The sequence below is a fragment of the Pseudorasbora parva genome, chromosome 16, assembly GCF_024679245.1.
Source record: "Pseudorasbora parva isolate DD20220531a chromosome 16, ASM2467924v1, whole genome shotgun sequence".
NCBI lineage: Eukaryota > Metazoa > Chordata > Actinopteri > Cypriniformes > Gobionidae > Pseudorasbora > Pseudorasbora parva.
This window is the reverse complement of record NC_090187.1, coordinates 33,677,749-33,693,970: the sequence shown is the minus strand read 5'-3', so window position 1 is coordinate 33,693,970 and position 16,222 is coordinate 33,677,749. Positions and strand designations below refer to the sequence as shown.

General features: G+C 38.0%; 1 protein-coding gene across 3 annotated transcripts in view; it reads left to right on the top strand.

Moving 5' to 3' along the window:
- The window catches only part of zfpm1 (zinc finger protein, FOG family member 1), a 96,764-nt gene that overhangs the window by 51,108 nt on the left and 29,434 nt on the right, over positions 1-16,222 (top strand). For all 3 annotated transcript variants that reach the window (XM_067420403.1, XM_067420402.1, XM_067420401.1), the window contains exons 2-3: positions 608-751; positions 5,714-5,845. In XM_067420403.1, the coding sequence (XP_067276504.1) occupies positions 658-751; positions 5,714-5,845 (226 nt within the window). In that variant the 5' untranslated portion in view covers positions 608-657. The remainder of the gene's footprint in view (positions 1-607; positions 752-5,713; positions 5,846-16,222) is intronic.

Sequence of the window (16,222 nt, the reverse complement as noted above, 5' to 3'; positions counted from 1 at the left end):
ATTTACTTTAGAGGGAACAAGCCATACAAGAAAAGTTCTCTCTGAGATCATTTAGAACAGATTTCATGTCAAAAAATAGTTTGACTACTATTACTACTACTGCTGCTGCTGCCTCTGAAAAGGATATATATATGTATACATATAAAGATCAACTAATTAAATAGGTGGTTTTAAACACCAATGGTTGGTTATCTCATCATGCTTGGAAAGTGTAAGGTTTTGTTCAACCGCTGCCAACTGGGAATGTATTGAGTTATACAAATGAGTTAATCACCCTGGCCAGTGATACAACACACGCCGTGTTCATTTACTTCCTTGTGGTCTGAAGCTCTGGGATTTCCAACCAATTAAAACCGTAAAAGGCTTGTAGCAAGAAGGTTTGAAATGAATAGGAATTTTCTTTCTTAATCATGCACTTTATCACTTTTTATTTACAGAACACCCTACTTCCTTTAAGATATCAACAGGGTATATTCACATTATCTAAAGCTTCTCAATTGAGGCTTTGGCATGATATGGGATCTTTTAAAAGGCCTTTCAATGTCAGATGACTTTTATTTTATATTGCTCCTCTTTTTATGACCGCTCTCTGTGTTTTTCTCTGCAGGCTCTATTGGGGATCTTAATGGAGGTGAAGATCCATCTGACGATGTAAGCATGTCCGGCGAGGAGGGCGGAGCTTCAGACCAGGAGGACTCTGCAGAGTGTGACGGTTCAAGTCCACCTTCATTTACACCACTTTATAACGAAGGTAAAACAACGCATGTGTTCCCCACACCGTGTTTGCAATCTGACATAACCTGTATTGTTTTGTGATGAAACTTTTTTAACACTGATGCCTATTGATAACAGTATTAGACATCTCACTTCTGATTCCAAAAAACGGCTTCCTTTAGGGATAGTTAAAGGACACAATTGAAATTCACTCGTTGTTCTAAGCATAGTTGCCGTTTTCGGTGGATTTTGTTAAAAAATTATATTTTTCATCGTATTCAGAACAATCACATCAAGCTCCAAAGAGGACAAAGAAAAAAACACAGTCAAAAAAACCATAAGTCTATTAAATTCTGAAACCATGTGAGCGTGTGTAAAGTAAAGGCTGAAATTTTGCACAGAAAATCCACTTTAGCTTTCTAATATTAATGAACATGTTAGAGATGTTGATATTTTCTGCCGGTAATGTCCAACCTGACATCATGTATTAAATATATGTTATGTTTTATAGTTGTACACTTTTATAGTGTTTAAAAGTGTCATTTTATAATTTTTGTGTCTTTTTTAAAGCTTGATGTGGTCACTATGAACTGTCATTGTATGATAAGCAATGTGAAGATTCTTCAAAAATTCAGTTTTGTAGGTTCTATGGGGAAAAAATAACAGCATACTGGTTGGGAATGACTAAAGAGTGTAAAGTGTGACAGGACTACTACTTTTTGAAATACCGGTTTTGTTCAGGAAAAGGAAACGCTTGCTGAATGAGGCAGAAAGCTTCATTTAATCAAATGTCCTCTGTCCATCATAATTTAACATTATTGTTTTAATACCTGGTTTAGTTCCTCAAAAGGTTATACTCTTTTATAGACTTATACAAACACATTTTTCTTTAAACTTCTTAAATGATGTAAAACAATCAAGATTTGCAGACATGGATGTATATTGCTTGTCTGTTTTTCCAGCCGTAAGATATTTAAGTCACATTCTTAGTCAAGATTTCAGTTTTTCCTCTTTTTTTGTAATCTGGAAAATTCCTGTTCTTGTGAAATTGGGGACTGAGGAGATAAGAGCCGGTTCGTTGGCTGCTTTTGATAAACGCATGGAAATTCTGTCAGGTGCTAATCGTGACTAGTTTAGAGATTGTCCTGTTTTGTTTGTGTGTGCGCTTAGACATGTGACTATGTGGCATTCGCAAGTTTGCGTTTGAGGTGATGTTTGTCATCCTCCTATTTTCCGGTGTGAAAAGAGGGTCTACGTTAACGTGTTTCTTTAGCTCTCTTTTTCCTCTATCCATCTCGCCCCCACCCCTCGGGGCTCCAGTGTTGCCCGGTGCTGCTATTATCAGCCTCTGTAAATCAGTCGTGTTTGACGAACCTGCTCTTTCAACCTGCGATCAATACCAGGTCTTTATCAGGCCAGCAGTGGCTAATAAAGGCAAGCTCCCTTATCCACCATCTGGGAGAGAAAAAAGACAGGCGATAACCAACTGATAACTGCTTCAGAAAAACACTCAACCAGTCACAGGCCGCACACTGTCGATAACCACCTGTAAAAAATAAATATAAATGAAAATACCCCCTTTTAATAATCATTAATGGCAAGCGGCCGCTGGTTTCCATGCGAAAGGGTCAGTCTGATCCGAGGGAAGATCTGACGGTGAAGTCATCATCCATATCAGCAGAGAAGCTGATAAACCTTAAGCAAAGATGGCTCCGTGTTCCAGAACACCTTTTGTTATCTCAAACCTGGTGAGGAGGTCTGATCGCGGGCTTGATCTGGCTTACGGTTTCACCAAGGCTGAAATATTTAACTGGATGGAAACATCTTAGCCTGTACAACCAGCTAGCCTCACTTTGGGTGCCATGTTGGCCTCAGAGATGATGTAGTTGAGCCCTGTGCACCTTACAAGAAAAGAACTTGACCCTGCCATGATGATCTGTAATGGAGAAAGAACTTACAGAAAATGGACTCTAACAAATGAGGCCAGCCAGCAAGAATGGAGCAAGTTGGGCGACTTTGCCCTCCAGGTGTGACAAGGGAAGTTGCTGTTATCAGATGAAAGGAGGTTGTTGGGTTGGCGACGGGGTGATTGCGTGTGTCAGTATGTGTGTGTTTGCATGTGCTGGTAGACTAAGGAGACTGTCGGGGAGCCAGGATGGTGGCAGCACCCATCCACCCCGCCCTCTATTCCTGATACCTGTCGTCTCTGCTCAGATGATATGGGAGATTATATTGATAATATTAAATGCAATAACTGTGGCTCCAGCTCCTCTCCCCACGCTGAGCGCTGCAGGATAAAATCAATGTGCCATTCAATGTGATTTATCGCTGAAAATAATAGGGCTTCTTAGGCGGGGAGGCAGGCGCGTCACGGGACGGCATGCTCTGGGACGGGCTGAGAATGGCGGTTGGGTCTGGGTGGAATTGTCGGGGCTGACGAGAAGGGCGTGTGCACGTGTGATTTATTTGACGATGAAGATCTAATCTCCAACCTGTTGCATTAATAACAGCAGCTCTGACCGCGTCACTTTTATGGCCGGTATCGATCGGCAGTTATCGCTGTTTATCGCCACGGGAATGCAAGGGTAAACATGCCCTTTGTGCACCACAGATGAGCTGTAATCGAGGTGGGGTGAAAGGGAGGGAGTTGGGGAAGGGGAGAGGGAAGAAAAGTGGAGTGTGGGAGAGAAGAGGACAAGAAGTCATGTCAATTAACTCATACTTGTTACACTGGCAACCAACCGAAAGAGAGGCCGCTATCAGCAAGGTGATCACGTTGATCAAAGAGAATTAGTAATCATTGGCATCAATGTCTGGGAGATCTGTACTCTCTTTCACACTGATGAAAAAGATCGGCCTTAATAAAAGGAAGACGCTGGCCGTCTGTTGGCAGGGGTTTCCAATTCTCGCTTGGTAAATCAAAAGTGCATGGGTCGGGTTTATCCTAAGATGTTGTTGCTGAATCACACAGGCCTCTCTGTCAACCACTTTTGATCATCAGAGCGAGGCCACCACACTCATTAGTTGAGTAGTAAAGAGAATTGTAGAAATAATCATTTTAAACAGAGACTCGGGATTCGGCGTAAGCATCACATGCTAAATGCAAGTTATAAATAACAATTTTTTATGAAAATGTTAATAGGTTTAATATTTATTTTATTTGATATAAAACAAGCACAATTTAAAAAAAAGAAATTAATACTTTTTTTCAACAATGATGTATTTATACTTTTAGATATTATGTATTTTTCAGATAACACCACCCTTTTAAACTTTATCAAAAAATCCTTAAAAAATTTAGTTTTCAGAAAAATATTAAGTAGCACAACTATCGCCCGTTTCACGCATCACGCATACTCCGTCTGCAGTGTGTATGCGGTGCGTGCTGCGTTGCGTATGCGGTACAGGATCCGCACGCCCTGTTGTGCTTTCACATATGCTGCGTTTGCAGTCCGCAACTGATCCGCTGTTACATACCACAAACACAACATTTATTCATTATTTTTTATTTAAAATCCAAAAGTTGTTACTGAACATGGCTCGTCAGAATCGCAATTCTCTTTGTTCAGTCTTTCATAGAAGTCAGGTTAACGTACTACATTTAAACAACATTTTATTCAATTCATTAATTCATATTTATATAGCCTAGTACTTTAGATTTAGCTCACACAAGTGGCAAACATTTAAACATAGGTTATAGCCTAAAATCACTAACATTTTAAATTAGAAACTTACAATAGGCTTTTCAAAAACAGCAGACTCTCGTCTTTTCTTTCGTTTTTAAACCCTTTTAAAGAACTCCTGCAGGTCATAAAGAACTTTGTTTTCCACCTTCAAGAAAGGACTAGTGCTGTCCATTATTGCACTTTTTTTTACCTAAATGCCAGTAAGGTGTCGTTTCGTTGCTTTACTTGAGAAAAAAAGCCATGTGGTGACTTTGAAACAAGAGTATATTTTAAATTATATGCATCTGTGGTGAAATTACTAGATTCTTGCTTCAGTGCATGTTTATTTTATTGCGAATAATGTTCTGTCACTTTAATGCAGCTGTGCAGAACAGCATAAAAATAAACTCGGTACGGAAACGATCGCCGCACTGCTGTATACGCACCGCTCCTGGAACGGACTGACGGACCGCATCTGCGTGCAGTGTGAAAGCTGTAATCTGTTAAGATGGGCATTGAAAAAAATATGCACCGCATACGCACTGCAGACGGAGTATGTCTTAAACGGGCGTAAGACAACATTGATAAGCTTTGCAATCACAGGAATACATTTTAAAATATATTCAATAGAAAAGTCATCTTGCATTATAAAAACATCTCACAATATCACTTTTTTACTTTGTTTTTGATTAAATATATCCTATTGAGTATAAAAGATCCCAATCTTTTTAGCGTGTGTGTGTGTGTGTGTGTGTGTGTGTCCATGTTTATATACATTGTGGGGACCAGCAGCAGTCCCCATTTTTCAAAAGGCTTATACATCATACAGGATGTTTTTTTGAGAAAGTAAAAATGCCGAATGTTTCCTGTGATGGGTAGGTTTAGGGGCAGTGTAGGGGGATAGAATGTACAGTTTGTACGGTATAAAAACCATTACGGCTATGGAGAGTAATGTAAACATTATAGTGAACCAGACGTGTGTGTGTGTCTGTCTGTGTCTGTTTGTGTAATAAATATTATATTCATTTGGATTTTGGAACACAATAAAAAAGTAAAAAAATAAAAAAGTAAAGAGTGCAAAATACAATTTCATGCTAATAAATAATTTCTGTGTTAAGCTTCCCATTAGCATCGGTGACAATTTACTTGAAAATCGCAGAAGCATTTACCGATTAAATAAGAGATAGTATACAATTAGCTGGCTGAAAAAAAAAGAAAAGAAAGCAGTACAAAAATCTAAATGTCGCACAACGTAAACTCCCATTGTTTTCAGACTGTGTGATTAATGTGTGTATTAATTGCCTGTCATTAAATTGTTCCACTGGTTTTGACAGAGCCAAGAACTCACGAGTCCCTGGCGGTGCCGGATGAGGGCGAGGAGGATGAGAAAGGACTGAAACGCTGTTCAGAAGATGAGGAGGAGGAAGAGGCAGATGGGGAAGGGGAACCCCAGTGGAACGGCCCAGGTCAGTCTCTATCTGTCCCTCCTTCAGGAGTGTTTAACTGATGCATGAGTCACTGGCTCCTCAGGAAGGGCAAGCCATAGTCATACTGTCAGCTTGGCAGCAATGAAACAATATAAACCACGACTTTATCAAGATACATGTTCAAAACCAGAAATGATTCAGTCTGAACTACTCGTAAATTTGATAGAAAGTACTGTCATTCTCATATCTCTTTGCGGGGTGAATCTACTGTACACTTTTTTTCTCAGCGATGCGCTGGCCCACAGCAACCCGTGACATCACACGTGCGGTACACGTGAGACTTCAGATAAACTTTTAAATCTGTATCCCATGGAGCCTTAAACAAATGCTTAAACAATGCTTTAACTCCAGGGTCAAATCAAGTTGTCATGTAAATGCATGATTGTTAACTCAGAAAAAAACTTTAGTGCATTTATTGACCACACAATGTCTCAGAAATGTTGTAATAGTGTCTGTGAGAGTTGGGACTTGTCCCTCTCAGGCAGCAGGCCCTGATTTGCAGTCAGATAACCAGTGCAAATGAATTCACAAGCTGGATAGCAAATGGATTCACAAGCAAGTTTTATCACACTTCATGTTTATATGTGGTACAAAGCAGCTAACAATAGAAGAAAACATGCAGGTTAATTCCTCGCTCAAATGTAAAGGACATAATTTAAATATGGTAAACGTGACAACGGTGACATACATGAAAATATTAAACATTTTGCTGTATTTACATGATAAATATGAAGTAATATAATTTATATATATATATATATATATATATATATATATATATATATATATATATATATATATATATACACATTTATATTCATATATGATAAAGATGAAGTAATATAATTTATATTACTTCATATTACTGATGAAAATACTTCATACAAATACAGCATATATATATATATATATATATATATATATATATATATATATATATATATATATATATATATATAATCAATATCAAATCGATTAATCATGATTAAGCACATGAAAAATATAAGTTGTGTATACGGTTTATAATTAATATGTATATATAAATACACACATTTATATTTAAGAAAAATGTCTTATATTTATATATAAAATATTTATAAATATATTTCTTAAATATATAGATGAATGAGTGTATTTTCTATATACATAATAATTATACACAGTACACGCATATATTATGTGAACACAAACTTTTTTTTTGAATGCAATTTAATCGATTTGACAACACTTATATGCACTTATTATATTTATAATGATTTATAATAAATATTTTTTTTAACAAAAAAGAAAGTGTGTAAAATGTAATTTGAGGTTTGATAAGTTATTAATAACTTTGTTTGAATTCAAGGACATTTGTTTTTATGATAAATAATTTTGGTCCTCTATTGAGTTCCCACTTCATCTTCAAACAGGGTCCTAAAGCAAAACCAGTTGAGAACCACTGCCATTCCTGCTGGGAAAAAAACAACCAAACGCATCTTAGACCAGCCTAGAGATAGTACGTCTTAGCTGGTTTCTTGCTGGTTTTAAAGGTGTTTAGCCCCTCTTTTAGGTGGAGACCAGTAAAACGGATGAAGACCAGCTTAGCTTAGGTTAGTTTAAACAGTTTTTTTTTAACAGGAATAGAGTGGTTGCCATGACAGTCACCCTGGTAAAGACTCAAAAGTGTGATAATGAGTATTCTTCAACCTCTAGGGTGTTTTTCAAACTGGTGGTATACAATCGAAGACATCCTAAGAACATTTTACCACACTGACTAAAAAACAAATTGGTAGTCTTTAATATTAGCCTGGATAAGGCTTTTACTATCATTTTTCTCCATCTTTTTCTCTCAGGACCACACAGCTGAGCAGTACAGCTTATAGCGATAGTGGGGATCTAGTAGAGTATGACATGATTCAATATGCAAGGCATTTTCTTTATCTTGAATATTTAGAAATCGCCTAAATATGTGTGTCTCCCCGCATGCATGTGTGTGTTTTAATTTTTCACGTCAAGGATGTGTTTATTATCGTCCTGTTCCAGCCTGTCCTTTTAACAGTAATTGGAGTGATATTAATTGCTGTGCGGTTGCCGCTTGATGACAGCCCCGGCGATGTGAGTGCGATAGGCTTTCCCCCCCCCCCACCCCCACCCTTTGCAAACTAACTGCCAGGAGAATGAGGAAGAGGGGGAGAGAAAGAGTAGGAGAGAGAGAGAGGGAAATAAAGAAGGGGGAGCAGGAGAGAGATAGGCCTTCTATCAGTACTGGAGCAGGCGCTGCCTTTATCAGGAGCACGATTGGCAAAAAGGAAACTTTGACCAGTCTGAATTTTTCCCTTATCATCATGACCCCCCTCACACCACCCCACATCCCACCACTAGTCTCTCCATCCCCACTAACACCCCCCTGCAGAATGCAGACATGCAATTCTTCCTTGTTTCTTGTTGTTTTGGCCCCTCAGCATCAGGACGGGAGCTGCAGGGTTCGCAGTGTTCATGCGTTCGTTTTTTGCATGTTGCCTCTTTTTCGCATAATCCTTTGGGAGCTGAACGTTCAGTTCTATGGAAAACTGTTTTTCGTGCGGTGCTTGCATTGTTGTCATTAGCAGAGTTCTGGACCAGACCAGAGAGAGGACTGGGCCTTTTCTGATGATGTCACATCCTGTTTTACTTTTTCTTGTGGGCGTTAGGTGATGTGCGGTATGGATTTGCACTGGCAGCAAAACCCATGAGTTCTGCATATTTTCCCGTCACTATGCAGTGTTTTCGTCATTTTGTACTGGCTATTTCTCTGTTTTCTATCTCTGTGTGACCTTTCGTACATTGACCTTATGTTTCCTGAAAGTTCTCAGCTGGCAGGTTCTCATCCAATGTCATTCTTATCAGTTTATATGTCAGTTTATATTTATTGTATATGCATACACAAATCTCATAGATACAGAGATAGAAATAGAACATAGGCCATAAATAAACAAGTATGCTTATTTATATATTCCTTATCAGTTTTGAAGCTTTAAAATTCTCATTTTACTGTGCAAGATTTTATAAAGGGTACTGTCTAAAATGAATAATAATTCAATATATGAGCCTTTTAGTGTATTATTTAGAATTGTCACTCAAAAATAGGAGTATTGTTATTTTTTTAATTCGCCATATTATAAAAGGATAGCGCACATCGCAATTCGACACAGTCTGCAATTTAATTTGCACGGGTGGTCTATCCATCCTTTAAAGCATCCATACGTAACGTCCGTGGAAAATTCCTGCTTATTTGTTAATTGCTTCTATATCTTTATAGAATATTTTTCAGGGTGGGGTTCTGTTGAATGAATTGATAGGCAGTGGTGAGGCAGAAGTGTCAGGAATGGGTTGATATGCCAAAGCAGCTTTTTAATCTATAACGTGTCCTGCTGCATGATATGCAAAATAAATTATGAAGAAAAAAAAATTATCTTCAAAATGACCTTGCTGGCTGGAGGGTTTGATATTTTCCTCTCTGCTTAAAATTCTTGATATGCAAATGGCCGTCACAGTAATCCCTTCTAGCTGGCGGACCGTTGCTCCTTTTCCCCTTTCTCCCCCTCTTCCTTTCTCTCTCTCCCTCTCTCTCTCCATCTTGCGTTCTTTTTTAGCATTTCACAGGATGGAATAGGACCTTGACTAAACTAGCTCCGCATATAACGTTCCTGCTGGGCCAGCATTCCCTCCCCACCAGCATTCCTTATCCACACAAGTTATTCAAATTACTCCAATAAAGCATTATAATGGCAATGATAATAATGATTATTATTATTTACCTGGTGTGGTGGGATTTTATCATATTTAATTATAAGGGATCGGAGGGAGCAGCGTGTGCATATTATCAGTGGCATTTAAATGCTGATAAATTATTTGCGGGTGCTGGAACTGGCATTGACGAGAGGGCTGCGCGGACGCTGATAGGTGCCGAGGTGTTGGCCAGGTTTTACAGCGTCAGCAGAGAAGCAGGAAAATCTGCATAGACCTCCTGAAGAGTCCTGAGCGCTGGAAAATTAAAAACATATCAGCACAGCTCAGAAAGAGTGAGAGAGTGGAACTAAATTGAAATAGAAATGTATTTGTGGATGTCAGTCCAATGTCATGAAATGTTCCTGCAAACACATGCACATATTGGACATGTGTGTGTGTGTATATATATATATATATATATATATATATATATATATATATATATATATATATATATATATATATATATATATATATATATATATATATATATATATATATATATATATATATATATATATATATATATATATATATACATACATACATACATACAGTTCGATAACTTGATAACTTGATTCAATTTCTGTGTATGTCTAACAATGAAATGTAGAAATTATAACTTTCAGTTATACTGTAATGTTGAATGTCTATCATTAATGTTTAAAAAAATCTATTTCATTGAGACATCAGTAGCAGTATTAGCATCAGTGATACTGGCCTTCATTTATAAAAGGATGCCATTACAACAAATTAAAGGTGTCCTCGACTAAGGATTTACAGATTCGAATCAGAATTGTCGAATCTTTCTATGGTCGACCGATAGTCGAATCATCTGTGTGTGATAATGGGTTGGGAGGGGCACGATACTAGTCTACTAAAAAAATTAAAAAAATAAACCTAAAAAAATGACCTACCTAGAGAGGAAAAGAGAACTTTCAGTGCGTTTACATGCATGTTCCTAAGCCGATTGTGCCTAAAGGCACACCGCACACGAAGATCTCAGGATCTCACACCAGACACGCACATTATATACGTGCTAACTCAATTTTGAATCGACTTCTGACAGAAGAGCTGCATGATCTCGTACATGGTGAAAGCAGTATACATTGACAATTTGAGGGAAAATGTAATTTAAAACCTTGAAATGGTGCTCTGTGGCGTGGCAGGATTTTAAACAACTTCGGACAGGACTCGGACAGGCGGGGCCTCGGACTGGCACAGAATGCCGCCACCGGTGTGTGTGTGTGTGTACACTCATTGAATGTGTTTGAGTTTTAAAGGCGCGGCCCGGCCCAGCACCCTTAAAGGGGTCGCACACCGCACATAAAGCTCTGCGCCACGCCTGCTTAACACCTGCGAAGATTCGACCGTGAGATCGGTGGTCGAATTCAGCACAGCATATCGACGCATCGAATCTTCGACTATTCGGGGTCACCCCTACAACAAATATATAAAAAAGTACTGTCTTTAAGTTGTTTCTACATTAATTTGTAGCGTAACTGTGAAATTATTACAATATAAAATATTAACAACTCCAATGTTTTTTAACCATGATTAATTAAATAGTTTGTTTCTGGATATAAAAATGTTGAGACAATGTAACGTACTTACTCTGGCTCTAGTTTTGGATGAAGACGTGCTTGTTGTTGTCATTGGTCAGTGTGGTATTTGTCCCGCCCCTCCTCCACCGTGATTGGATGACTGGGTTAAATGTGACAGTTATGAGCTCTGTGTTTTATCCATAACTGAACATTCTCTGAACAACTCTCAGCGACTGGTAGAAAACGCAGAGTGCTCCGCAGAATCATGCTGCTGGCGTTCTAGAAACGCACTACTCCCATTAAAAACAATTACAAATATACTCTAGCCTCAGGGAAAAAAACGCTTTGGTGGACACACAGCTTTAGACTGAGTGTGATGCTGAGTATCGGTTTTTGATAGTGCCACAGTGGTTATACTTTTCACAATAAAATACTCTCATATCAGCTTGAAATCAGATGAACCTATACGTAGAAAACTCAATATTACTGTTCAAACAAGTGAGTTGAATTTATTGTTATACAGAGTAGAGTGTGGTAGTCCGTGTTAAACATATTTATATTGTTCTCAGGGAGACAAAAGTGCCTGCAGTCTGAGGTTTTATCAGACGCGTCTACAACACCCGACTGCAGGAGTGAAATTCACTGGCGAGTCATTCAATCTCATTCCTGGACCCATTGTTTCGCTGCTGAATGAGGAAGCTTAGATCATAGCGCTGCAGTGTATATGGATATAATATCCAATTGTGCTCCGCATTTCAAAGTTAATTCAAAAGATTCATTCACAAGTTTATTTTGATCTGCTGACTCTCAATGGAAGGGCATTGGTGGCACTGATGCTTTGCTAGACCTATATCCTGCTGTATCTCTTAATTTGGTCTCTTTATTTCTTGATTTGTGTTTTGGGAGCAACATTTATTGGAAACCTGAAACCGCTTTGTTGGTATCTTTCCAGACAAATTCAGCTCAGCCTAAACATGCTAATAATCTTGACATGCTGTCAGTCATGTGGCTAGTGTGGTTAAGCTTATTTGGGTTACACATAAAAGTACAAAAGAAATACTAACCATAAAAAACTTAAAGCAGATCTGTAATTGTACTGATTATTAATCTTCAGCATGTTGTATACATTTTTAGAGAGAATTTAGAGAGAGAGAGAGAGGTTTCACAAGCACTTTTTTACTCTATGAACCTTACACCATATTACATTACTGACAATTATTAAAAATGTCAAAATAACAAATACTTTACAAATTCACAATAAGCATATCACTTAATACTGTACACAGTACCTCATTAAACCACCATACATCACAAAAGAAAACCACATTATTTGTAAGTCTATGATAAGCTAATTCAATTTTCAGTCTTCCCTCCACACACACACACACACACACACACAGAGAGAGAGAGAGAGAGAGAGAGAGAGAGAGAGCTGTGTGAAACCATTAAGTTTAATGTTGTAACAAGTCCAATGGGGAAAAAAACATGATGCCAGGTGTTTTAAGAGTTACATCTGAAGTGCCATTGTACGAAAGCACCTGTTATTTTGCCAATGTACCAAACTTAATGTGTGTTTTTTTCATTCCTGTGTCGGCGAGAATGTATTGGCAGTGTAGATGTATCAGAATGACAGCCTGCGAGCTTGATGGTTTTCAGTTATGCTGATTATCTTGCCTTCTTTTGCAATCTTACATTATTTCTTCCTGAGATCCGGCTGTGGTTGTGCTGCACTACGAGGGACTCGGGCAAAGCTGTTATCTGAGGCTGAGCAGAGCGGGACCAGCGTCAGACCGTTAACTTCCCTTCTCAGTCGCTCTCACTTCCCCACGTCACCCTCTTATCCCAGCACAGCGTGTTCCCAGCATTCCTGACCTGACGCGGGAATTGTAAATTATCTGTATCTGTTTATATTGGTTATGTATCGGATATTTAACTGCACGCTCAGTTCTCATTTTTACATTTAGATTATCTTTGCTGTCATCTCACGCTCCCTTTAAAGGCACAATATGTACGATTTTTGGATTAAAATATCCCAAAACCACTAGAACAGTGTTTTATATTTTGTTGACCAGTGTACTTATATTATCTCAAATGCTTCCAAGAATGTTCAAATCCAGAGAGATAAGCAATTTTAGCCAGGACATAGACACATTTTATTTTGTAGAAACCATCGCCTGTGACATAATAAAAGTTCCGTCAATCAAGGCATCATCAAGCTACACCTTTGTTTTGAATAAGCAACCTCTTGCGGCAAAAATTAGATATTGTGGCTTTAAATAAATTAATGTTAAAGTCACCATGAAATCAAAATGTACCATTCTTTTTTAATGAAATATTGCATATTTGTTAGCTATAAATGATTTATCCTAGATATTTTTTTCTATTAAATGCCCTTGTAATCTTTAATCAAAATAACTTTCCTTCCCACTTGCTGCAACATCTCTACCCTGATGACATGTTTACTGATGTGACAACCTGTCACTCACATGAGATCACAACAATAGCAAAACCACAACCATCCAACAACTTCCCAATGGACACAACAAAATCAAGTCCCGCCCTACATTTTTTTGTTTTTGTTCAAAAAGCCGTTTCACTTGGCTATACGTCACAACAGGGAAGAAAAGACTTTTGCAACTTCCGTTTCATGGCCTTATTGTAAAGTGTTACCTGATTTTAACATCTGGAATTTCTGGGTTATCAATCAGAAATAAAAATTGTCATCATTTACTCACCCTCAACCTGTATGAATTTCGTTCTTCTGTTGAACACAAAAGAAAATATTTTGAAGAATGTTGATAGAACCCATTGACTTCCATAGTATTTTTTTTTCCATCCCATTTTGTGGAAGTCAAGAGGGTCCGTCAACTGTTCGGTTATTCTTCAAAATATATTTTCTGTTCAGCACAAGGAAGAAATTCATACAGGTTTGAAACAACTTGTGAGTGAGTAAATGATGACAATTATTTTATTATTGGGTGAACAATCTCTTTAAGAATGGCATCCCTACTACTGGATAATCATGCCTTTTAATTAATTAAGAAATGTTTTCTTTCTCACTTTGGTTATGGTGAACCAGCACAGCCACTGGTGCCAATCCCCCCCCCCCCCCCCCCCCCCCTTAAAAAGAAAAAGAAAAAATGAGTGCATGCGTGTTTTTTTCTTTTCTTTTTCCAAGAATCATTATATCTGATGGGCTATAGTCGATTCAGTTGAAGCTTATATCATAAATTAACAGTAACAAATGTGTGCTAAGTTTGTCGCTTTGTATTTTTTTTATTGTCTTTCATTTGTTGTGGGTGTTGGCGCGCATCCCACACACCTGCAGATTGCTGGAACTTAATTGTGTCCCACACTTGTGGTTAAACGGAGCTCAACGGCAACCTAATACACGTCACATGAAAACTCTCCGGCTGAAACAATTTATGTTTAGACGGACCGTGTGTGAAAATAAGTGAGCGTTTCCCTGTGTTGTACGGCTCACACGATGATGATTGACTGTGTAGGAAGGGGCATTTATCTGTAATTAAGAACATACTCTTCCCTTTCTGTCTGTCACTCTCTTACCCCGTTGATGATTGAGAGGTGTGGGCTTTAATCTGGAGGAACATTTCTCACTGCCGTCCCCTGCTGCTATCTCCCCAGCTGCTCCATGTGGCCCACGAACTGGCGGCTGCAGACGGGACACTGCCACGCCGATTACCAGCCCTATCAGATGCCTGCGCTTTCCTGCCGCTTCCTGTCTCTCTTTCTCTGCCCCGCATTTCAGTTTGTCCTTCCTCCCTCCTGCCCTATATCTTTACTCCGCCAGGCCTCGCTTTTTCTATGTGCCGCTTGCATCTGTCACTTGTGCCTTCTGCCTTGTAAAAAGTTAAACATGTTTAAATAAGTCAGAAATATTTTATAGGCACTTATGAAGAAACGGGCAGCTATTGCTGCTTTGCTGTTTTGCATTAATATTAGATTGATGGTTGGATTAAATTCAATTAAATTAAATATTTGTTTGAGTTTAAGTTTGGTCATACATAAAAAATAAAAAAAAGATGAACTATTAAGCCGAATTGGATTTTTGAAAAGCACACTTTTGAAGCAAAACATTTCACAAAAATACATTTTGATCACCTTGGAGTTGGTTGGTTTAACTTTAAAGCAATTAATTAAAATTGCTTGAAAAATGTTTTGTGCAAAGCATCCTTTGTTTGCAGATTCCGCTTGTTTATTTGGATATTTTATTGAAAGCAGTGATTATTCATGCATTTTAAATGCTGACCAAATGTGTGTTTGCTAGTCGTGTTTTTAGCGTTTTTAATTCTCTCACCCCTGTATTTCAGTGTAATTTCACACATTTTCCTTTCGGAATCTAAATCCTTACGCCGCTATCATCAAAATGTCCCTTTTTTTCCCAGCCAGAAGGAGTTGCTAAAGTAGACATGAAATAATTATTGAATTAATTATCAAAGTCACATACCGTACAATTAATTTGATGGCTTTTCCCGGAGTCTTTTCCCCTGTCTATGCAGCGAGAATGTCAAGAAACATTTTCTAATTAATTTATGTGTGATTATCAGGACGAGTTTCTGGAAGGTCCTCACTTTCAATTTGTGAAAGGGTAACGGTGGTGGAAGACAAGGAAAAGCAGTTGAAAACGCACACACACAAGATCAGGCCTGCAGTCATACAGAAGATTATAGAGCATCTATATGGTCTCTTAACCAGGAGACAGTCAAATGTATAAATTAATTAAAACCGCAGCGTTAAGGGCGAGAATTAAACACAAAACTGTTCTTGTAAAGCAACGTATTACCTGTTAAGTGTCATTTAAAAATCCCATGAAATCTAAATTTTGTTTCTATTAGTCATGAAGCTAATCTAGATGTAGGCTTTTTAGCAGATATAATATGCACATTTAATATTTACATTGTTTCTTGTATAGGAAAACGGACTACAAAAACCGATGCTTCATCCTGCACTACACAGATTTTTGTCCAATCAAAAGCTCTCCAAAAACTCGACCCCTTAAAATACAGAACAACCCTTCAGTATGTTCCACTCAAACTTCCTG